Source organism: Leuresthes tenuis, unplaced genomic scaffold (genome assembly GCF_036924035.1).
Source record: "Leuresthes tenuis unplaced genomic scaffold, fLeuTen1.0.hap1 SCAF_4, whole genome shotgun sequence".
Lineage (NCBI taxonomy): Eukaryota > Metazoa > Chordata > Actinopteri > Atheriniformes > Atherinopsidae > Leuresthes > Leuresthes tenuis.
Window position 1 is genome coordinate 25,283,723 of NW_027325358.1, and position 22,569 is coordinate 25,306,291.

Below are 22,569 nucleotides of genomic sequence, written 5' to 3' on the forward strand. Positions count from 1 at the left end.
TTACCCCTCCTTTCCCCGTCAGCTGCTGTGCTGAGTCACTGTAAACTGAAGCGTGATTTAGTAGATGGCCATTGTTTGTTTGCTGTAACTGCCTCAGCGGACTGTTCACGTGTTTTTCATATAAAATATGTTCAGAGATGCAATAAGTTTACGAACAATAGATGAAGAAAAAAAAAACCAAGAACCCAGTTAAATAAATGAGACAAGAAATAGTAATTTGTTTAAGAAAAACTATTGGACGTAATAAGACAGATATCATTTCTGCACATTGGCTTAAATTAATTATTTGTCATTTATTTGCCACTATGTTTTAAATGTGGGGTAATGCGGGAATAAAGTATTTTCCCTTCTTCTGACATGTTGTCTGTTGTTTAAACCAAAGCACTTTTTTGGCTGCCATCTGGCTGCTCCACATGCTCTTTAGCAGACTGCAGGGTCGCAGCGTTCTTTTTGGAGGGCACAGTAAACCCTGTTGGTTTACTATTCCATCAGTATCAATGATACCCCACAACAGTTGATAACAACTTCCAGTTCCAGATGTATTGTTATTTCAGACATTATGGGTACAAACTTAGAAAGCTGCATGTTTCATCATATGCTTTAACACGGCTGCAGCAGGCTCCACAGATTGTTTCTGATGAAGTTTCTCATTGAAATGTTGTAATACTTAGCAATGATCTGACGATGTGGTTAAACTTGTTCACTTTTCTGGCGAACTGAAAACTCAGTGTACAAGTCAGATACAATCATGCGATTGTTTGCCTCTATCATCAGTCACTGTTTCAACATGTCCTCCCACTCCATCCGCAGAAACTCTGCGTCATGTTTAGATTTGGCTCCTCCTCTCATCTGCTTCAACTTTGGAATGTCAAAGCTGCACTGTCACGTTTAGCGTTCATGCCCCACCTCCGTCTGGTTTTCCAGGGCATTACTGAAACGTCCTGACCTGAGTCCCTCCCTCGACATTTTCCCAAGCTCTTCTCAAAGCTGCTGCATCATGTTAACTCTCAGTCCCTCCCACTGTTCCTGCTGAAGCTGCTGCATCATGTTTAGCGGAGGTGTTGTGACTCCGAGTTCCTGTTTTCATCCAGCAGATGGGGGGAGGAGACAGAAGCAGCCCAGAGTATAAAGTCGGGAGAGGACTGAAGGCAGACAAAGTGCACTGGACATCCAGAGAGAGAAAACAGAGGAACCAGAGACCAAACTATCAAATCTGTAGGATTACAGCTTTACCACAACTGGTGAGTTTAACACAACAGTATTATTGTTTCGGGGTCATACTCTTTTGCTGATTTCTTAAAACTCTAAATGATATTGGTTATCATGCTGTAATTCATTCATTTTCTGTAAAAGCACGTCTCTGATGGCTTTACTTTTTTTTTAAAGGTCCACAATGGAAACAGAGAGAAATACTCAGGCAGCAGAGCAGATGACTGAAAGGTGAGATTTTTCACATCTCTAAATCCTCAAATATTGCTGTAGCACCCAAAGGAGAATTGACCAGTAGCAGCACATGTGCAGACTTGATCTTTTGATGGCACAGCTCCCCCCCAAAAGATTTAAAATTGAGTTTACTCTGTACTGATTGTGATTAATCTCTTCTCTCAGGGACCTGTCAGAACAAATCAAAAAGGTAACTAAGGAGAATCATGTCAGAGCAGAAAACACTGAACTCATGCTGAGCTTCCAACGGGGACAAGTCACACTTCCACAATATAAGGTAGCAATCCGTTCAAATCCAATGTGGAGATGAATTTACTTTTATCTTTGACTGACACCACCTCTCTTCCTACCCTGCAGCTCCTGCTGTGCTCTCTCTACGAGATCTACTTGGCTTTAGAGGAAGAGATGGACAGGAACTCCGACCACCCTAGTGTCGCACCCATTTACTTCCCCGCGGAACTGGCCAGGCTGGAGTCCATAGAGAAAGACCTGGAACACTTCTACGGCCCAGACTGGAGGGAGAAAGTTGTTGTTCCTGCCGCTACTAAAAGATACTGCCACAGACTCCGACAGGTGTGCTAGAGTTTTCAGTCCTAGATCTAACACACAGCACATTAATTTTTCTACTGGGTGATCTCAACTAACACGGTTTACCTCTGTGCATTTTTCAGATTGGTAAAGAAAACCCTGAATTCCTAGTTGCCCATGCATACACCCGTTACCTTGGAGACCTGTCCGGGGGGCAGGTTCTTGGTCGGATCGCACAGAAGTCAATGGGGCTGAAAGGAGGCGAGGGTCTGTCTTTCTTTGCTTTCCCTGGAGTTTCCAGCCCCAACCTCTTCAAGCAGCTCTATCGCAGCCGGATGAACAGCGTGGAGCTGACAGAGGAGGAGAGGAACGGCGTGCTGGAGGAAGCCGTCAGGGCCTTCGAGTTAAACATCCAGGTAAGCGGGAAACGTTTGGGCAGGTAGAGAAAATGCCACACTGAAGGCAGCCACATACATACGATTACCCTTTGCTCTCACAGTTAATTATTCGCCACAAACAGCTGAGGCCCTTTCTCTTGTTTTACAGGTCTTTGAAGACTTGCAGAAGATGCTGAGTGTCACCGAACATAAGTCGGAGGACTGTTTAACAAACTCCAAACCAGTAACTGCTAAAACACTCCAGATCCCAGGAATCATCAACAGTTCCCCACTGATCAGGATGGTGCTGGGACTCTTTGTAGCTCTGGCAACTGTCAGTGTGGGAATCTATGCTTTATAGAGGAATGACTTTGAAAAACTGATTTAAATGACTGTTGGGTTTTCAAGATCTTTGCTTTTGTACTAAAAGAAAAAAAGTGTTAAAAAGGCAGATCTGATTAGAATCCTGTAAAATACCATATAAAAGCAAAAAAAACAACAAATGTTTGTACAATATAAGTGAAAATCAAATGTATGACGTCACATTTCAGAAACATCCACTTACTGTTTTCTCTGTGACACCGATTTCATATGCAATACTGTAAATACTGTACTAAACTCTGTAAATACGTGCCTTTTTTTAAAATAAAGTCTCATGCTGATGGGAATTTTTTTTCTCTCTTTTGTGCGGTTTGTATTTATCAGCGGTTTAATTTCCCGTACACACACCATTTCTTTTCGCAGGTATGATACGGTTGACTTTAAAGGTGCATATTTTCACTCATGGTACCTGCAGTACGCTACAGGAGATGAAGATGCCATATCATGGTTTCGCAGAGGCCTACTGAGATGCTTGTTTGCTCCAGATTACTACTAAATGCCATCCTTTCAATGCCCATGATGAATTAATCATTTGCTGTCAGAGAAAGAAGAAACTGTTTCAGCAGTAATTCCAACATGTAGAAATCACTGTAATGCATTACGCAGTGATGTCAGAGATAATGATGTCAAGCTTTACTGGGGACAGGTCAGTACTCGTACCCTCCTCTTCCACAGCCACGCATTTCCAGAGTGGGCAGAATTTGGTTTTGCAGTGTGCTCTTAAAGGTCCTAATGTACTTTTTTCGCATTAAAACTGCCTTCACAAGGTTGCATCTCAACTTTTTCCTTCTGATACAACCCCATACCATGACAGAGCCCGGCTTTTGGCCTTGTTGCTGATAACAGTCTCGATGGCTGTTTTATTGTCATTTATCTGGAGGATGCAGCATGCAGTGTCCATAATAAACCTTGAATACTGATTTGTCTTGCATGTTTCGACTGTATGGTGACCCATCCCAGATGCCTTAGAGCCCAGAGAACTCAATGCCCTCTCTGGATATTAGGCTTCCTTTTCTTGCACAGTAAAGTTTTAGGTGGCATTTCTGAATGTAACTCTATACTGTAATGCCTGACAAAGATTTTCCACAGCAATCCTTTGCCCATCTGGTCATACCAGCTATTGATGAATGACCGCTCTTGATGCGCTGCGTCCGAGGGGTCAGAGATCATGGGTGTCCAGTTTAGGGTTAGCTTTGCTCACTGAAATCCCTCCAAATTCCTTGAATTATTTCATGACATTATGCACTGTAGAGGGAATCCCTTCCAATCTTCGAGGAACATTTTTTTTAAACGATCTCTTTACACTTTTCCTCTCAAAGACTCAGAACTTTCATGTGTATGTGTTGTTAGATATTTCATCATATGGTGTCAAAAACATTCATTAATAATTTGTTTTTGCAAATACTGTGCTTCCCAATGGCTTCCCAATTTCCATCATCTTGATTTGAGCTAAACTTGACGGCAAAGGCACACCACTGCAGTACATGACAAAATGAGACCATCATGAAACAGACTGTAAAACGTCTTTTATTCATCTGGATAAACTTGCTTTTGTTATCATTGGTAAACAGAATTATCACTGAAAATAAAAGTCACTCAATTGCACGGCCCTACAAACTTGCACAAGCTCTAACCTGCAGTCACCACACAGTGCTGCAGTGTCTCCAGCACAGCTCGTGGTTTAAAAAGGAAACGCACGGACAAAACCTCACACTTGGAGAAGATTTGGCACCCATTTTTAGCGTGGTTTCACGAGGTTTCCTAAAAATGTGTGCATTATAAATCAAAAAGACCAGATTCAATTTCTGGCTTCTTCTCAGGCCTGTGTCACACATGCACTGAGGTTCTGAAATGTTTAGGAGATGTTCCAAAGGGGTGGCATGTGTGAACGCAAGTGCTTTTCACCAAGCCCCCCCCCTCATGGAAAATCCTGGTTAGACAAGACGGTAAGATTACGTATGAATATATCAACAAAACCTCCAGATAGCTAACTGGGACTGAGCAAATGTGTGAAGCTATTGCTTCACACTCTTTCCTGATGACTCTATTGCTTTCCATTTGCTTCTTTCTATTTCAGATACATTCATATACAAGCAGTACAGATGCCATCAGGACAGAGTCGTGCATGCCATTCTCAAAATGCTCTAAAGAAAACTGTGTGTGACCAATCTCAAACCCAACTGTCTGCACATTGTCCTGAACATCTCCGATGTCCACGTGTGAAAACAGCCACAATGACACCGTTCAGTACAATGCTGGTATCTGTCTCCTCCTGGAGGACAACTAAAGAAAGACAGAAGTGAAATCAGAAATGATTGTGCTTCACAGGAATTGGCTTATATCAACATCAAAGGCACTGCGAGTGCAGGATAAATCAGAAATGTCCCCTCATCATCATTCTGGTAGTTTCAATTTCTAACAACTAAAATCACGCTTTACATCCAAAAACACATTCCTTTCTACAACTGCAGCTTCCGCTTCCCCGTGTTGCTTGACTGTGCTGCACAATACACAGTCAGCACCACAGATCACACTGACGCCAAAAAGTCAAGAGTATTTTTGTGCGACTATACCTCATGCAACAAAAACAGGCAAAAGTCCATCGACACGAAGCAGAATCCAATAGCTTTGGACTAAGAAAAAAGGTTTTTTTACAACCGAGAGGGTTAATTCACAATGTCGGTCTCTTACAATCATTCCCTACAACACGCACAGGTGAAAACACAGACGTTAATGACACGGCAAACATCGCAACTCCACAAGCTACAAAGTCTCAGATGAGGGGTATCCCAAAGTGCTTTAAGGGGGATCGTACAGCGTCTTTAAAAAAGCTACTGACTGTAAACTAGGACTAGCACTGAGTTTCGAAATGTGTCAAAGAGAACAAACCCAAGGCAAAGTAAAGGAGGGGATTCATGTTGCGAAGAGGGGAAAAAATAGTAATTCACATTTATAAAAGCAGCTTTCGACAGGAGTCGGCCCAACAAACCCCTTAAAAATAAAAATCAATCTTCAAAATGTGTTCAAATGCTGAAATGACACCATGTGATCTCGCTGTAGATGTGACAGATCATGGAACCGATGACACGGTTGACATGGATGTCACTCCCCCCACTTCTCTGTAATTTGATGACATCTCAGAGAGTTCAGTGTTTCTGAGACTTTCCATGCCGTTGTTCCATTTAAGAGAGCATCATAATTTCACTTCATGTTTTCAGTGGCGGTTCCGACAATGATGCTGACTTTACCGAGAAAAATTATCCCCGCTGACGTAACATATTGCACATTCCATCTTCAAAGGGGAAGCAAATTCCACTAATTACTCGTAAAAAAAAAAAATTGCTATTTGCGCACTTTTTTCTTAATCTGATTTGGCACACTGTCCCACGGCGAAAGGCAAAGACTTCTCACGAGCCAAACGGGTCCATATCAAACCCCAGCAATGCAACAGTTTTTAGCACCTGTCTGCATCTCCACATAGCATCTGCTTAACGTCGTGTCACCTTTGCCTACCTGTTTAAGCAGCTGGGGCAGTTTTGGCTAAAAAAAAGAAAAAAAAAGTGCAGTTATTTCTAGGCAGGAACTGCCCCCTGGGGAGGGGGCCGCTCAGATGGTTTCATAAGTGGACAGCAGGGCTGCATCAACTGGCTCCATGCAGGAGGGGCAAATGAAAGAGCGCATCAGCCAGGGGTCAATGCAGTCCACATGGTAGATGTGAAGGCAGGGCAGGAACCGGATGGGATCACCGTACTCAAAATCCATCATGCAGATCACACACCTGGATTGGGGAGAATCAAATTATGTAAACTCTAATAACTTCAATTTGGTTGTTTAAGACCATTAAATATATGCTGAATAAACCTTTAGCAATTCCTTTCAGCATACTCATGCATGAGCACGGAGATCAAAACATGTGAATACATTTTTGTTACTTAACGCCATTTAAGACTCACTCTTTAACTTTCTTATCAGAGGGGTCGGAGCCTGGGTCAAAGATGCCTCTGGGAAGGTGCTGGATGAGTCCGATTCGCTGGGCGATGCGGATCTGCTCCTCCTCAGTCAGCTGGCTGGCAAGGCGACTCTCTCCTGGGTTGGGATGGAACACTGGAACTGGCTGTGTGCGCTCCTGGATAGAAGGGCCACAACACAACCTGTGTCATCTCTGGAGGAATGAGTCAACTAAAGCAGAGGTCTCCATATTGGATTTAACTCCAAGCAGCTCTAGACTTCACGTTTGCTGAAGGCTGAGCACTGCAGTTAGCGTTTCTTTTTTTTTTTTTTTTTTTTTTTTGCAGTTAGCATTTCCATAAGGCTTTTTTTTTCATGGCTGGAGGTATGAAACTAAAAATAAAAGGACGAACATATGACCACAACGGCCATCTCCAGTTAGACTGCACAATAGAGCCGCCCATTCTAACACACTATATCACTGATTTCTAAATGAATGGATGTTTGAAAACAGTTAGAGGTCCATCACAGTACTTCGGTCTTATGCCTGTGAGCATTAAGCCTTAAGTTGGAACGCGATTGATGAAGACTGCTGTTTTTCATCATTAAAGTCCGCACCTAAACTAATTCAAGAGCTGTAGAAATTGGGATTTTATTTTCAGTTCATGATTCCATCATTTTTGTCCTTTACCTATCAGAGAGAAAAAAAAAAAAACATAAATCACAACTATTTTACTGAATGTTTTTAGTATATATGAGAAAGTCAGACTGTTCCTGAAAACAGTTTAGTTTTTTTTTCAGTTTTTTTTATCTGTGATTTTGTTTTCCACTCAATAAAACAGCTGATAAACATCCTCCAGAGTGGTGAAAATTTTTATTTTTTTTCTTGTCAACACAGGGTCAAAGTAGCTAAAAAAAAAAAAATAAATAAAATAAAAATATCAAACAATGGCACTGTTGTTTAGACCTGGGAGTTTGGTCGCAATAAAATGTTAACATTTATATCCTGGGCTTTTATTTTCTGAATGTACAACACAGGCTGTCTATGCCTATTTGTCTTTATATGCTGGATTTTAAATGATATTTTCTGTGTATCATTTTATACACTGGATTGCCAAAAGCATTCACTCATCTGTCTTAACACACATATGGACTTAAAGGGGAAGTTTTTTTTGTTTGTTTGTTTTTTTTTAAACCTAGAGCTTATTTCTGACATAAAATATGTTCATCTACTCATCGATAACATTGTGAAAGTCTAGATCCGCGCATATCCATATAACGGGAATGAAATGGGGCATAGACAATACAGCCTCTAAATAAGGCATTATCTGTCTTCATTTCACCAATACTTTAAGACAAATGAATGAATGAGCGTGTACTATTGCTCTGTTAGTTCAGAGCTGCCGTGTTGTTGTTATTGGGGGCTTTCTACACCCGGGTCACTTGGGATAAAGGCATTGCCGCATGCCGCTGTAGCACAGTTTTTTCACTCCGTGCTCTGGGATGCATTTGTGAGGTCAGACACTGATGTGGGACAAGAAGGCCTGGCACGCAGTCTCCGATCTAATTCATCCCAAAGGTGTTCTATCAGGTTGAGGTCAGGACTCTGTGCAGGTCAGTCAAGTTCTTCCACAACAAACTCGCTCACCTTGCTGGACCTTGCTTTGTGCAGTGGTGCGCAGTCATGTTGGAACAGGAAGGGGCCTTCCCCAAACTGTTTCCACAAAGTTGGGAGCATGAAATTGTCCAAAATCTCTTGGTATGCTGAAGCATTCAAAGTTTATTTCACTGGAACTAAGGGGCCAAGCCCAGCTCCTGAAAAACAACCCCACACCATAATCCCTCCTCCACCAAACTTAAGCACAATGCTGTCAGACATGTACCGTTCTCCTGGCAACAACCAAACCCAGACCATCACTCCAGAGAAAGCTTCTCCACTGCTCTGGAGTCCAGTGGCGGCGTGCTTTACACCACTGCATCCGACGCTTTGCATTGCCCTTGATGATGTATGGCTTGGATGCAGCTGCTCTGCCATAGAAACCCATTCCATGAAGCTCTCCACGCACTGTTCTTGAGCTAATCTGAGGGCCACAAGAAGTTTGGAGGTCTGTAGCGATCGACTCTGCAGAAAGTTGGCGACCTCTGCACACTATGCACCTCAGCATCTGCTGAACCCGCTCTGTCATTTTACATGGCCTCCCACTTCGTAGCTGAGACCCTGTCATTCCCAATCGCTTCCACTTTGTTATAATACCACTGACAGTTGACTGTGGAACATGGGCGTAGGAACTGGTTCCCCCCAATGTTGTAGACAGGTGCATTTGTGAGCATTAATTTACGACATATCTGTCAGGTTTCTGATATGTGTCCCCCACCCCCCATTGTTAAACTCATTCCTACGCCCTTGGCTGTGGAATATTTAGTTAGGAAATTTCCCGACTGAATCTGTTGCACAGGTGGCATCCTGTCACGGTACCACACTGGAATTCACTGAGCTCCTGAGAGTGACCCATTCTTTCACAAATGATTGTAGCAGCAGTCTGCATGTCTCGGTGCTTGAATTTATACACCTGCGGTCATGGAAGTGATTGGAACACCTGAGTTTGATCATTTGAATGGGCGAGTGAATATTTTTGGCAATGTACTGTGTGTTTGTATATATATATATATATATATATATATATATATATATATATATATATATTTCTATTTATAAATATATATGAAACCAGTAAATAAATACGTACATGCCTGCATCACTCTGTTGATGCTAAATATAGATACTCCCATCAATAAGTAACCTTTGAGCTTATCAGAACTACAGAGGTGACTTGCGTCCCCGGGCTGAGTTAAAGTTGAAACCCCGGCTGCTCACCTGGTAGGGCGGCGGTGGCTCTCCGGGCAGACTCCCCCCCTCAGACTCGTTCAGCAGCGACAGGTCATCCGCACCTTGTGAAAACAGACAGTTCCCCATTGACCTGAGACCACCATGAGAGTGTGCACCTCTTTCTGGGGGAGACAGTCTTAAGCGTAAACCAGAGCTACGCCGAATCACTTGGCTTGTCGTTAGCTTAGCTTCGATGTTGTCAGTTTGTTGACATTCAGCGTGAGTCTTGTCGTAGAAGCGGCAGGAGAAGTGACTTCACTCGCTTCTGTCAAACAAACGCTGAGCAGTGGAGTGGCGCTCACGACAGCTTCTCACCCAAAATGTAACTATCTGAAATGTTATGTTTGCGCGTCCAGCAGTATGTTGTGTTTACGCAAAGTATCAGCCGGACATATCGCTGTTAGGAAGTTTGCCAACGCTCCACTTCCGCCTCCACATACTTTCAGAATAAGAGTAGAGAATTTAAAAAAAGCATAATTAACATAAATTGTGCCCCATGGTTGAGCAATATTTATTTACGTGTAATCTAAGGATTTGTAGTATTAAAAAACAAAACAACGCCTACAATTTTTTTTAATTTATCATTATATTATTTATTATTATTTATTGTCCTACAATTAGTTTTGCTAATGAAAAATGTCACATCAGAGAAAGGCTCAGCTCTAGAAGAACGATGACCATTAGGTTCGGGATAATTGGGAAAACAGGAAATTAGAGATTTATTTGAAAATTTAGTAAAAACAAATGGAAATACAGTATTTCAGTCAAAAGCAGTTACAACCAACAGCCATAAGGATGTGTGTCCCCGCTTTAATGGACCAAAATCATGATTAGAGTTTCACTTATTTATAATGCTGGAGGAATTTATGCTTTCACTTCCACTTATCCAGTCCTGAGTTCTAGAGATGAAGTGGCTATAACTAATAAAGAAAAGGTGGAATTAATGGTTAAAACATTTGTTTTCAGTTAAAATAATTTAACTGAGGAGAGAAGAAATGGCAGGAAGAAAAATAGAGACGAAAACAGGGAAGTGTTAAAAAGAAAGAATATAGAGAAAATTAATTAGATGTCCCATTTACAAGTAGAGAAATGAAAAGAGCAATAGAAAATACAAGAAGGAGTGCACTAGGCAAAGATGGGATATGTTACACTATGATTAAACATTTAAGTGAGGGGGATTAACAGATACTATCATTATTCAATAAAGTCTGGAAAGAGGGGAAAGTACCACGAATTTGGAAGCAGGCAATAATAATACCAATTAGGAAGCCGGGGAAAGATCATAGTAAGACAATACATTACAGGCCCATAGCACTAACATCCCATACAGGTAAGATAATGGAAAGAATGATAAATGAAAGAATGATGTATTATATAGAAAGAAGGGGATTAGTGACGAGATATCAGAGTGGGTTTAGAAGAGGTCGGAGCACTATGGATTCAGTAATGTGCCTCGAAGATGATATAAGAAAAGCACAAATAAATAAAGAAACGGTGGCAGCAGTGTTTTTTGATGTTGAAAAGGCATATGACATGTTGTGGAGAGAGGCATTGCTAATTAAAATGCATCGAAAGGGAATTGAGGGAAACATGTTTAATTGGACTATGGATTTTTTAAGGGAAAGAGTTCTAAAAGTTAAAATAGGGTCGGAGGTGTCAGAGAGCTATGTGGTAGAGAATGGCACACCGCAGGGGAGTGTGATAAGTCCAACGTTATTTACAATAATGATAAATCATATATTTGACAGTATACCAGCAGGAATGGGAAGATCTTTGCAGATGATGGGGCATTATGGAAGAGGGGAGGCAACATAGATCACATGGTTAAGAAACTACAGGAAGGGATAGATCAGGTGGAGAAATGGGGAGAAGAGAGGAGTTTTAAATTTTCAGTGGAGAAAAGTAATCTACTTCTCAAAAAAGAAAATTAGTGGAAACTTGTAAGAACTTAGAGAGAGTAAATAGATTTCGATTCTTAGGAATGATTTTGGATTCTAGATTAACATGGAGAGAACATGTGAAGGGAATAGTAGAGAAAAGTAAGGGAGTATTGAATATTATGAGGTTTTTGGCCGGGTTAGAGTGGGGTGCTGATTTTACATCGTTAAAATATATATACATCGCATCACATAATTCAAGCAAGAGCACAGCACCAATATGCAATATGCAGGTTGAAACAGGAGAAATGCCATTATGGCTTAGAAGAAAACAGTTAATAGCCAATTACTAGATAAAAATAAACGGATACAATGATGAACATCCAGCAAAGAGAGTTCTGGAGATGTGCTGGGACAAGGGGAAAGAGGAAAAATTAGTTTTGGGTGGGTCAGTGAGGGTTTGGCAGAACAACTAAAAATACAACATATGGAATTCAGCCCAACAGTTCTTTGGACAACAATACCAAGTGGATGTTGCAAGAAACAAATGTAGATTTAAATATGTGGAACATCAAGGAAAGAAATAAAACAGCAGTTCTAGTACAGGAATTTTATAACTGTGGAGAAAAAATATAGAGAATATATGTTTATATATATATATACAGATAGGTCCAAAGAGTAGGCAACAGGAGTAACAGCAGCAGCAATGGTGGTTCCCATTTATAATAAGACAATTTCAAGAAGAACATCGGATCATTTAATTATGGAATTAGTGCAGTGGAATTATGTGCAATATTGCTAACAATAGAATGGATGGAGGGGGTGAGGGATAGGAGAATAGTTATATGTAACAATTCATTTTCATAACTCTTAAGTCTTAAAAACGGAACAGCAAAAACACATCAGGAAATTTTATATGAAATACAGATAAAAATATCGAGGTTAATGCTACAGGGGAGGGAAATAGTGTTCATGTGGGTACCAGCTCATGTAGGAATAAAAGGGAATGAAAAAGCAGACAAAACTGCTAAGGAGGCAGGAAAGAAAAAGGTGGTGGAAATTAAAGTAAAATGATCAAAAACAGAGGGGAAAAGTTTAGTATGGAAAGAAATAAACAAACAGTGGTATCAGTATTGGAAGAATCAGAAAAAATGAAGACATTTATATAAATTACAAAGTCTAGCAGGAGAGGGAGGGTGTTATGGACAGACAGAACAGAACAAGTAATTATGAGCAGGATAAGAATAGGACATTGTAAACTGAATATTACACTTAAGATAATGGGGAAACATCCAACTGGGCAGTGTAGCTGTGGGGAGAGGGAGACAGTGGAACATGAGATGGCAGCATGTCCCAGATATGGAAGGAAGAGGGAAAGAATGAAGATAGGGCTGCAGAAAGCAGGAATAAGAGAATATAATCTGAAAAAGATGATAGATCTGGTAAATCTAAAGAAGGGAGGAAAATAATTATAGGATTCCTGGTGTCAACTGGAATAATTAAAATAATATAGAAAAGGGTTTAGTTCAGTAGATGGCGGCATATGCAACATCAAGGATTCCAGCTGCCATCAAAAATCAAAGAAGAAGAAGAAGAAAACGCTGTGGAAAACAATTTTGGGCCCTCAACACTTTCCGTAGTAACACCTGGCACGAGCGCTGTAAGTCTGTCTGTAGTACTGTTAAGTCATTTCTCTTTCGGCCGGGAGGGAGTTCGAGTCCGAATTACTGCCATTTTGGTCGTCTTCGGAGTGAAAGTTGCGTTTTCGCTTTTGTCTTTCTCGTTCTGCTGTTTCCTATATTCTGCGGCATCGGAAAAGACCTTGAAATGGTAAGAAAAAGAGAAAAAGAGGTACCGCATCTACAGTTCCGCCTTTTACTGTCTTTTCCTTTTTCCTCCGTGGTGGATGTGGGCGGTGTCCGTTAAGGCCTAAACACGTTTGCTTCAGCCGGGGCAGATGTACAAATTCAGCTTTAGTGTGATGGTTCACCCGATTTGACTGTTATTAGTCTTGTCAATGCCGACTAATAGAAATGAGCCTACCAGTAGGTTTAGTAGGCTCCTACTAGCCCATATAAATGGGACTGATGTGTTTTGTGCATCACAGAAAAACTGAACTAAATATGTTTTCTTTTTTTGTTGTTGATGGTACTGACCCCAAAATGTGAAAAGTGAGGAGAGGTGTTTTAAAAGCCTTTTAAAGTCTTCATATTGTTTTCCTTTCCTACTTTTGACTCAAACCTCTCCATGTCAGGTGTAAATCACTGACACAGGCGTTCCCAGCTGTTTTGTTTTGGTCTGTTTTTTTTTTTAAAAAAACCCACATACTGCAAATATAGTAAGCCTGCCACTGAGGAGTGAAAGCCTTGTACATTTTCTCCAATTTTTTTTTTGTTTTTATTGTAAAGTTGGCTTTTTACAAAGCCAAGAATGTTAAGCTTTTGAGCAAAATTGCCTTTCTCATCTGTGTTTTGTTGTTTATTTGCTGTTACAAAATCAAAAAGCTTAATTTGGTGATTCCCTGATATTTATTTTTTTATTTATTTTTTTCCGGGACGTTTGGCTTTCTCTAATCTTTGGGTTTGTTCATGTAGGACATGAAAATTCAGTCACCTCCACCCGCACCTCCACCTCCACCCAGTAGAAACCAGCCCATCAAGGTGAGTCCAGCACCACATCCTCAACATGCCGCGATACCATATCAATATGGAGGAGGGCTCTCAGTCCAAGAGACAGGTGTTCCACCTGAGACTGCACACGAGTCTTGGGTAAGTGCCTCTTCAGCCTGGAGTTAATCTGACACAAGAGCCCCAAAAGAGTTCACGGTGAAGTTTCTGTACATCCAGGGCACGACAGTTTCAACCCTGCACACACAGCAAAACGCACCTCCGTCTCCACCACCAGACGGACAGCAGGACGGTCTGTCTGATAAATACCAGCCAGTGCAGGAAACCGACCCTGCACCTCAGGCATTGAACACCTCTCAGGTATGTTTTCTTCAAGGTGATATTCTTTTTGGTTTTCTTTAATGCATTTAAAGAGGGTGTGGCTTAATTTAATCCCCCCCCCCCCCCCCCCCCCCCCCCCCCCCACAGCTCTCTGAGACAGCAGAAAACGGTGGGCACGATGGAGAATGTGCTCCTTCGGAGGAGGCTGAAGCGGATCGACTGCCCTGAAATGTTTAAGTTACTTTAAGAGTACAGGCTCATGATGCTATTTTAAGGGTTGTGCTGTTTTTTTTTGTTTTTTTTTTTACCCACACTTAACTCAGAGGACTGACTGAGGGTTTCCCAGATATGATTTCAGATAGCCTCTTTGGTATTTGCTTCACAAGTGAATGGAGACTCTGCTGTGCTTTTTCCTCCCACGGTAGGTACGAAGTTACTGTAACTCAGGAGGAAGAGTAGTTGTCTGCCAACCGGGAGGCTGTGGTTCCACTCCCAGCTTCCCCCTCATGGCAAGACCCAACATTGCCTACCGATGACTCCATCGGCTTGTGTGTCTGTGTCATAGAGAAAAATAGCACAGTGTGTAGACTAAGACGGGCTGTATGACGGTCATGAGCGGTCATCTAGACTAGAAAAGCACTATATGAGTATAGTTAATTTAGCAGGTCTTTAGATAAATGCTGAAACATCCCAACTTTACACAGAAACTAACTGTGCAATAAAGATTCAATCGTGCTCACTCTTGGATCTGTCAAGATAGGAACTAAGTTAGGAACACAGCACATCAGCTGCTGTGTTTGTAACTTAGAGCACTTTTTAGGCTCTGACAAGTTAATACTGACAGTAACTTTGAGTTCACGCCAAACTAGCCGTTACGTGTGAGAAGTGACACTTGATATCTGTTATATATGAAGTAGGGAGAAAAGTTTACATTTAAGTGACATATTTGCTGTGATTGATGTGTTCAGGTTAAGGAGGCCTCATTGTTTTTAAAACAACAAAAAAAACCTCTTAATTGAGGGTTGGATAAAAGCACTTTAAATATATATTCTTGTCCCGGTTGATTATTAGTTGTTTGTGTATGGAAACCGTGTCATTTTACACAAAATATATTCCTGAGAGAACTTTTTCCTGAGAGATATTTAATTAAATAAATCTGGTGTATTGGATTGAATTTCTTGCGTTATACAATCATCTTTGTCTTTTTTTTTTTTTTTCCTTTTTATTCGCTTGCACATTTGGACCAAAGTTTGTTTTCTGTCATCAAATGTGCCTTCAAATAAAACCTGTAAATGAAACCTGTTTTTGTCAAGTGCAATTACTGTTTTAAGGAAAACTCTTTGCTCAGAAGAGAACAAAGTCAGCCGATGTCTACAGAGTGTGCTGCACAACATATTCACAATCTCATTTTAATATGTTAGAGTTGTCATTACAAATAAAGTGAGAAAAAAAACAAAACAAACCCAGATGCAGGAAGACACCCAGGACGGCGTTATGAGTAAGAGCAAGACACAGGACGAGCACTAACATCAGGCTGGGTTTTTACCGCTCAGAGGAGTAACAGGACAGACACACATGCAGAGTTCCCTTCGTTATTGCCGGCTCTCTTGCCAGATTTGCTCTGCTCGGCTTCATCGGGGAAGCTGCAGACACACATGGCTTCAGGAAGTTCTTCAGGAAGTTCATATCTGCTCCACGTGGGCCGAGATTGAAAACTGTGGTTGATCCCTGAAACAAAACTAAGGCAACACGTTTATGTATATTCCAGATATTAACTTTGATGTTCTGTATCAGACTAACATGGGGGGAAAAAAAAAAAGTCCCTCTCAAGTAAAGCTGTTTTGCGGCCTTTCAGAACGGTTCTCTGCTATCTTTCACTTTATGTATTTACCTGATATTTTACATGATATTTACTTATGCACATGTATTGGTTCCACATATATGCCACATTAAAAAACCCTTTTTTTTTTTTTGCACATAAACTGCACATTTTATTCTTTTAGTCTTTTTGTTTGTGCTTGTTCATCACATATATCATAGTATATGAAGATATGGTCCCGTGACATTACCCTACCTTGTCCTGAGGTTTTTTGTGGCCTCTGGAGCAGGGCAACAAATTCACATGTATGGCTGTTAACGTGCAAGGCTCAGATGGAGGTTTGGTTTTACGTCACTGGAGGTACACCCCGCAGCTGTGGGGGGAGCTAAAGAGCAAAAAAGTTGCCAAATTCTTCAGAGGTGTTCACATCCTCAAGAGTGCCCTGCCTGCACTTATCCCATCACAACAACTTAAGAGTGAATGAGTAACTTTTTAGGCTCTCCACCACATCATTTCGCAGCCCCAGAGGTGATTCCGTGTGGCGGCATCAGAAAGAAAGACATGGCACAGCAAGGTCGTACAGTCAAGAACATCCTTTTTATTCAATCAGGTGCTGCTCTTCTCAAACTGTGTTTTTCTTCTTATGGAAAAGAAACTGTAATTAACACATGCATTTCACCTAGAGCTCTGGGGGTGTTCTCACAAAGAAGTGGTGCTGCACTGAGGGCACAGAACAGAGGCATAGAAGAGCTGGGAGTCAGGGGGGGGCATGGGCTGCTGCCCGTTTCACTAATAACCATACACATTTAAGAATATAAAGAACAAAATTAACAACAGAACAAAGACGAGGAGCCATCCAGCATGAGGTGGTTAGAGGAGAAAAGTGGAGGGACTTTCCTGAATGCTCTAAAGTCTGAGAAATCAGGTTCATGCTGGCCGTTTTGCTATCCAGTTGGTGTGTTGTAAATGGTTAATACTGCTGAAGGTTTCACTGTGTGGAACCCACCGTAAACAAGAACGCTTGACTTTGAGAGATTCGTTTTGAAATGATATGGGATTTGACGCAGAAAATGCAACCTCCTCTTTCGGCCTCATGCTGAACAAGTCCGGTTATAAGGTGCTTGTAGCTTTCATTTTTTACAGTCCAAGGCATCCTCAAAGAGAGCCTAAATGACAGCATACCCTGATAGCAAGTAATAAAAGAAATCCAAATTAAAAAGAAACAAAAAAAGGGGAATAAAACAAAGCCAAAATATAAATAGCTAAAACAAAAGAGCAAACTCTTATCCTAGTCTGAGCAGCCCCTCACCAGCTTCCCAAAGCAGTTTATCCAGCCCTCTTGACCCCATTTGCGTTCTCCGTAAACCTCTTACAGCTAGACCCATGAACCCCTGTTGTCCCTTCCTAACCCACCCAAGGACACCCCCAAAAGCCCGTCAGCGTAATTTGTTCACTTACATTAGCTGCTGAATGGAGAAGCTGAAGAAGATGGGTATGGTAATACAATGTGAAGCATACAGACAAGAATAACATGTGAGCTAACTGCATTCTGCTCAGACAAAAAGTTTTCCGGCAATATCTTTTTTTTTTTTCTTTTCTTTTTTTTTTTAACCCCCACCCTCCCAAACAGCGGAGAGGGCGGGGGAGAGAGAGAGCGCGCAAGAGACGGAGAGTGACGGACACACAGTTACAGACTACTCCAGTGTCTAAGAGAAAACAGACAGTGGAGACAGAGGAAAAGAAAAAAGCAAGAGCCGAACGAGAACAAGTTTTTTTGCCTTTTCAAATTTTTTTTTTGTCATTTATCAATAAAAAGTAAAGAACTAATTCACACCAGTTTCCTTTTGTACTTTACAAAGGCGCTTATCTATATTCATTATAAACATATAGATACGCAGCTTTGATGATGGAGAAAGGATCGAGGGGAGGAACAATGGAGGGGATTCGTTTCAAAGCCAGAGGAAGAAGTCGTCCCCGAGTGCTGAGCGGGCGAAAAGCTTTTGCCTCCTTCCGGCACTCAGGGGGCCACCTGCTACCTTGAGCCATTTCAGGGGAAAAAAAAAAAATTTAAAAAAGGGGGGGGGTTGATCTGGATTACAAAATGGAGTCTGTGAACAAAAGGCACTTTCAAGGGACAACCTTTAACTGCTGGGAAACTATACACTACAGCACAAGCACTATAAGAGTCATTTACAGAGGAGGGGGTGGAACAGGGGAGAGGCTCACCTTGCTGCCTGTTTCATAAATGGCTCAGACCTCATATTTATGCCTGATTACGAGCTACTTTTGCCCCTTTTCGGTCTCAGCTTCGGACCCACTCCATTTCAACATCAGGTGTCTCAATGCAACCAGCTGAGTTCCGTCCAGCTCGAGTTTCACACACACACATATAAGGTAATGAGAATGAGAATATAAGGTTTTCTGGACGTGAAGCATCTCCCACAGGGCAGGGAGGAACTTGTCAAGTGTTTATGCCAATAAATGTGGAAAACAAATCCATTGGACTGGGAGGGTTGAATCGCTTTTGCTGGTGATTTTTCAGGCAGAGCATGGGTACATTTTCTGCGCGGGCTTGACAGTATATTTTCAATTTCTTTCTTTCTAAAAGGTTGAACCAAAATGCCTTTTGCATCACAACCTTCAGGAACAGGAACCTCTCCCCCTGATCGATACAAAGAGAAGAATACAAATAGAGAGAGGAATAATGCTGTTTCCTAAATGGTCTGTTATTTTTTGTTCATTTATAATATTTCTGAACGTACTTTATAGTGTTAAAGCACCAGTTTTTCGTCTGATGATAGATTCTTTCTTTTGAAGCTGCGTAAAATTTTTTTCTTCCTTCAGCCCTCCCACATTTTTATAAACAAATGATTACACATTAAAACATTAAAAAAAGAGACAAAGGAAATAAAAACAAATACCCCCAACTTACAAAGACTAGGATTTTTTTCATGGCCCTCTAGTTTAGAGTCCCGGAGCTAACGGACTTTGAAACAAAAAAAAACGTCTTTTTTTTTCTTTTTTTTCACTTTTCTCTTAGCTTTCTTAAAAATCTCTAACAGACAAACACAATGATCTACCCAATGCATTGCACGTGGCTCAATCGACACATATTTTTCAATAATAATACTTTCCATCAAAAAACAAACACTTTTTCTTCAAACCAACTGTCGATTTTTGACATGTTCACCTAAGTATCGTAACGCTGAGCTGCAGATGGCGTGTGTGTCGTTTGATTCGTAACAGTAAGGTGAAGTTACTGAAACAGGTTGTGGGGGTGGTGGTGGGGGATGATAGTTCAGAAAATAACTAGACTGCCAAGAAGCTTGTGTAGTAAAAGTTAAAAAGGAGCATATATCATAAATATATATGTATAAGATCTCTCTCTGTCTTTACAAAAAAAAAGAAAAGGATTGCAGTCCTCTATAAAGATCTGTCCCAGGGTTTCCACATGCACAAACGCTAACATTCCCTGTAGCTTTTAAGTGGGAAGAAAACCTGAAGTTTAGTACTAATTGCATGAAGGGAATACAGAGGCACTTCCATATACTGTTATAGTCTTGATATATGGTTTTAGTAGATAGAGCTAATGTCTCTAGGGGGCCGAGAGCAGGGTCTCGGGCCCCGCTTACTATCCCTGCAAAACAGAACCAACAGCCAGGCAGTCCAGTTATTTTGTGAGGTCAGTTTTTTTTTTTTTTTGTCTTTTCTATTTTTTGATTGTTGGATCGTGTCAGGATAAAAACAACAATTTTAATGTGAACATTTACATAAATATTTCAAATTAAAAAAGACAAATCTTAAATGAATGAAAAACCATTGACAAAGGCAGTTTGGAGAACCAAATATAAAGGCTTCCCTTTGTTATTTTTTTACGTCAGGTTGTCGGTGGCGCTAGTGTGCATTTTTATGCGTGCGTGCATGTCGGGTGCGCATGTGCTTGTGTGCGTGCGTGCGTTCCTCTCGATTTTCAGGGTGAAGCGATGCAAAGGATGCGTGAGATGAGCTGTTACTGTGCTGTCCATACGTGAGAGATTTGAGAAACTGCTGTTACTGTGCTGCTAAAATCTGAGCGTGAAGTCGTGAATTACTGCAAACTGAAAGAAAAAAATGTCATGACATGCAAGAGAAGGTTAAAACCAAATCCGGCAAAAACAAAACAAACGGATAAGGAAAAAAAAGAAAAGAAAAAAAAAACAAACCCAAAAAATAAAAACCCGCCTACAAACCAAATTAAAGCTAATAACATGATGCTGATGCTGTGTGTGCTTTACTGTCTATGAATAATGAGACGGTATTATGAGTGGTTGTGTGACAGACTGTTCTGGAGAGGATGGTCTGCAAACGTGCGTGTCTGTGTACGTATGAGTGCTGCATATTTCAGGGCCTAGACGCCAAAGTTAGCACAACTACATCCCTGTAGTGGCAGCCAGCCTCAACTCACTTCTCTAATCGCTCATCTGGCCATTGATGTGCAACACTATTCATCCCTTATTAAAAATTAATAGTGCATAGGTGAGGGGACGAAAGAGCACAGGTAAAGTTAGTGTTATGACGGTCTGTCGTGTGTTCACTTTCTTGCACTCGCCTCATGGCTATCATTTCTTCCACAGCAGGACACCCTGATACTTTGATAGGTAAACAAAGACCAGCCACTTAGTGCATATATGTCACACCATCCGATGGTGTCACCATGATTGGCCAATCGGAAATGAAAGAGGCTCAGGGCGAAGCGACTCGAGCAGCAGAGCGTGGCGACACACAGGCGTGCGGCTGTGGTTACGGTCTTGACCCTGAGCAGCACTGAGCTCCAGGTGGGGGCGGTGTGTGTGGCGTGATGAGTGTCGGGGTGGGACCATGAACCTGGATGAGATGTGCGGATACACAGATATGGATGTGTGCAATTATGGGTGGCAATCCTTTAAACTTGCACATCCGACTCCACCATTCACCACTACTTTTTTTGTTCTTGTTTGGATCTCCCAGCCAATGCATGGAGTTTCATTGTGGAGACAACAAAATGAAAAAAGAAAAATCATATATATATTTATATAAAAAAGAAAGAAAAACAAATGTTTAATTGGTCATTTGTCAGGTGTCTACATTGCGTTTCCTTTCTGACATTTCAACGTGTGTGAGACAGTTCCTCGTCTTCCTTTTACTCCACCCTGCGTTCTGAGTCTGTCTACTCAATCTCATTGAAGCCTCCTGCATGAAAGGGGACGAACATTCCTGTTCGAATGGTGTTGAAGTGGGGGAGTCCTCTCGGGGCCATTGTGGGGCTCTTCGGGTTCTGTAGTAGTACTTTCAATAGTGTTTGGCGAGAAAGACCTTTTAGTGTCAACAGTTTGTTCTTTATCAGCTGTGATGTGTTTGTGTTTCAAATTACTAATTTTCATGACACAACTTTAGTTGTTGATTCAGAGAGGCCTTGTCAGAGGAACCAGGACTGTGAAAAAACAAAAGAAGGAAAAATGGTAGATTTAGTTTTTACACCAGATTCACATTTAGAATCAGTTGATTTGATTCAGTATTTAGCTGCAGTGTGCAGTGACGAATATAAAAAAGTGTGACAGAGTACGAACAGTTGTGAATCATGAGCACATAACTGCATCTTACACACACGTAAACAAATTTTGATCATGCTATAAATCAAAGGTTAAAGTTCAAGTACACATCCACAGAGTTGCAGTAGGGAAAGTGCTGAGATACAAGTCGGCGTTACACCTGCTTCCTCAAAAGAAAGCACAAGAGAAATCCAAAGAACTACATAATTATTACATAAAAATACACACAGCACATTTTGGCCGAATAAAAAATACATTTTTTTCTTTTTTTAGAATATCTCTACTTTTTAAATGAATTTTTCAGCACAGCAGCACGGATTCCTTTCCTTCTTTCTCTTTAGCCTTGAGGAAATACTCTGTGGTTGAACTCTTGTAATCAGGAGGTATGGTTTTATGATGATTTGTTTACAGAGTCAGCCAAACAAAATGAGAACAAGTGTGAATTATCTGTCAGCCACTAGAGGGCCACCTACTACTCTTTTATAGACTGAGCTCAGCGGTCCCATAGTGTTGAAAAAGTTACAATGTCAACTTCACTGCTTCCTACTTTTAAAGAGGCCTGACTCAACTCTTACTTTTTCAAAAATGCGTATAAAACAGTTGTGTTTCTACAAAGTGACAAAAACAATTGCTGGTGTGAGTCTGACAGGTTTTCCAGCGAGCCAGCACAGAACTGTAGCTACTCTGTCATTTGCTACCAGTTTACATGTAAAGTGATCCTGTTCATATGTCTGTGTTCTGTGGGCCCGAGTGGTCTCAGGCTACACTGTAAAGCTACTGAGAGCAGCTACTCC

At 41.1% G+C, this 22,569-nt stretch overlaps 3 protein-coding genes and 1 long non-coding RNA gene across 14 annotated transcripts in view; 2 read left to right on the plus strand and 2 right to left on the minus strand.

Moving 5' to 3' along the window:
* The first annotated feature begins 1,122 nt into the window (after nucleotides 1–1,122).
* LOC140304679 (heme oxygenase-like) lies at nucleotides 1,123–3,010 on the plus strand. Its single transcript, XM_072383420.1, has 6 exons — nucleotides 1,123–1,241; nucleotides 1,387–1,440; nucleotides 1,609–1,720; nucleotides 1,801–2,016; nucleotides 2,115–2,387; nucleotides 2,518–3,010. Exons 2-6 carry the CDS (start codon nucleotides 1,394–1,396, stop codon nucleotides 2,707–2,709), a joined length of 840 nt encoding a protein of 279 aa, XP_072239521.1. The 5' UTR covers nucleotides 1,123–1,241; nucleotides 1,387–1,393; the 3' UTR covers nucleotides 2,710–3,010.
* Nucleotides 3,011–4,238: 1,228 nt separating this feature from the next.
* Nucleotides 4,239–10,032, minus strand: rnf11a (ring finger protein 11a). Its single transcript, XM_072383426.1, has 4 exons — nucleotides 9,553–10,032; nucleotides 6,683–6,855; nucleotides 6,328–6,507; nucleotides 4,239–5,028 (listed from the first exon to the last, which is right to left on the minus strand). The coding sequence occupies exons 1-3, from the start codon at nucleotides 9,649–9,651 to the stop codon at nucleotides 6,336–6,338; spliced, it is 444 nt and encodes a 147-aa protein (XP_072239527.1). The 5' UTR covers nucleotides 9,652–10,032; the 3' UTR covers nucleotides 4,239–5,028; nucleotides 6,328–6,335.
* A 3,034-nt stretch (nucleotides 10,033–13,066) lies between these two features.
* Nucleotides 13,067–15,687, plus strand: LOC140304688 (uncharacterized). The gene is made up of 4 exons (XR_011915282.1): nucleotides 13,067–13,271; nucleotides 14,036–14,209; nucleotides 14,288–14,428; nucleotides 14,537–15,687. It is a non-coding gene; the product is annotated as an uncharacterized lncRNA (long non-coding RNA).
* A 1,099-nt stretch (nucleotides 15,688–16,786) lies between these two features.
* The window catches only part of LOC140304668 (nuclear factor 1 X-type-like), a 110,141-nt gene continuing 104,358 nt past the window's right edge, over nucleotides 16,787–22,569 (minus strand). For all 11 annotated transcript variants that reach the window (XM_072383403.1, XM_072383405.1, XM_072383406.1 and 8 more), the window contains one exon: nucleotides 16,787–21,657. In XM_072383403.1, coding sequence (XP_072239504.1) covers nucleotides 21,643–21,657 — 15 coding nt within the window. In that variant the 3' untranslated portion in view covers nucleotides 16,787–21,642. The remainder of the gene's footprint in view (nucleotides 21,658–22,569) is intronic.

Bases quoted from the DNA above. Each gene is read 5' to 3' on its own strand.
- LOC140304679 (XM_072383420.1), top strand. From the start codon at position 1,394: ATGGAAACAGAGAGAAATACTCAGGCAGCAGAGCAGATGACTGAAAG. The intron at 1,721-1,800 runs GTAGCAATCCGT...CCTACCCTGCAG, and splicing joins TCACACTTCCACAATATAAG to CTCCTGCTGTGCTCTCTCTA. The intron at 2,017-2,114 runs GTGTGCTAGAGT...TGCATTTTTCAG, and splicing joins ACTGCCACAGACTCCGACAG to ATTGGTAAAGAAAACCCTGA.
- rnf11a (XM_072383426.1), bottom strand. From the start codon at position 9,651: ATGGGGAACTGTCTGTTTTCACAAGGTGCGGATGACCTGTCGCTGCTG. The intron at 6,856-9,552 runs GTGAGCAGCCGG...CCTTCTATCCAG, and splicing joins AGCCACCGCCGCCCTACCAG to GAGCGCACACAGCCAGTTCC. The intron at 6,508-6,682 runs GTGAGTCTTAAA...TCCCCAATCCAG, and splicing joins TCTGATAAGAAAGTTAAAGA to GTGTGTGATCTGCATGATGG.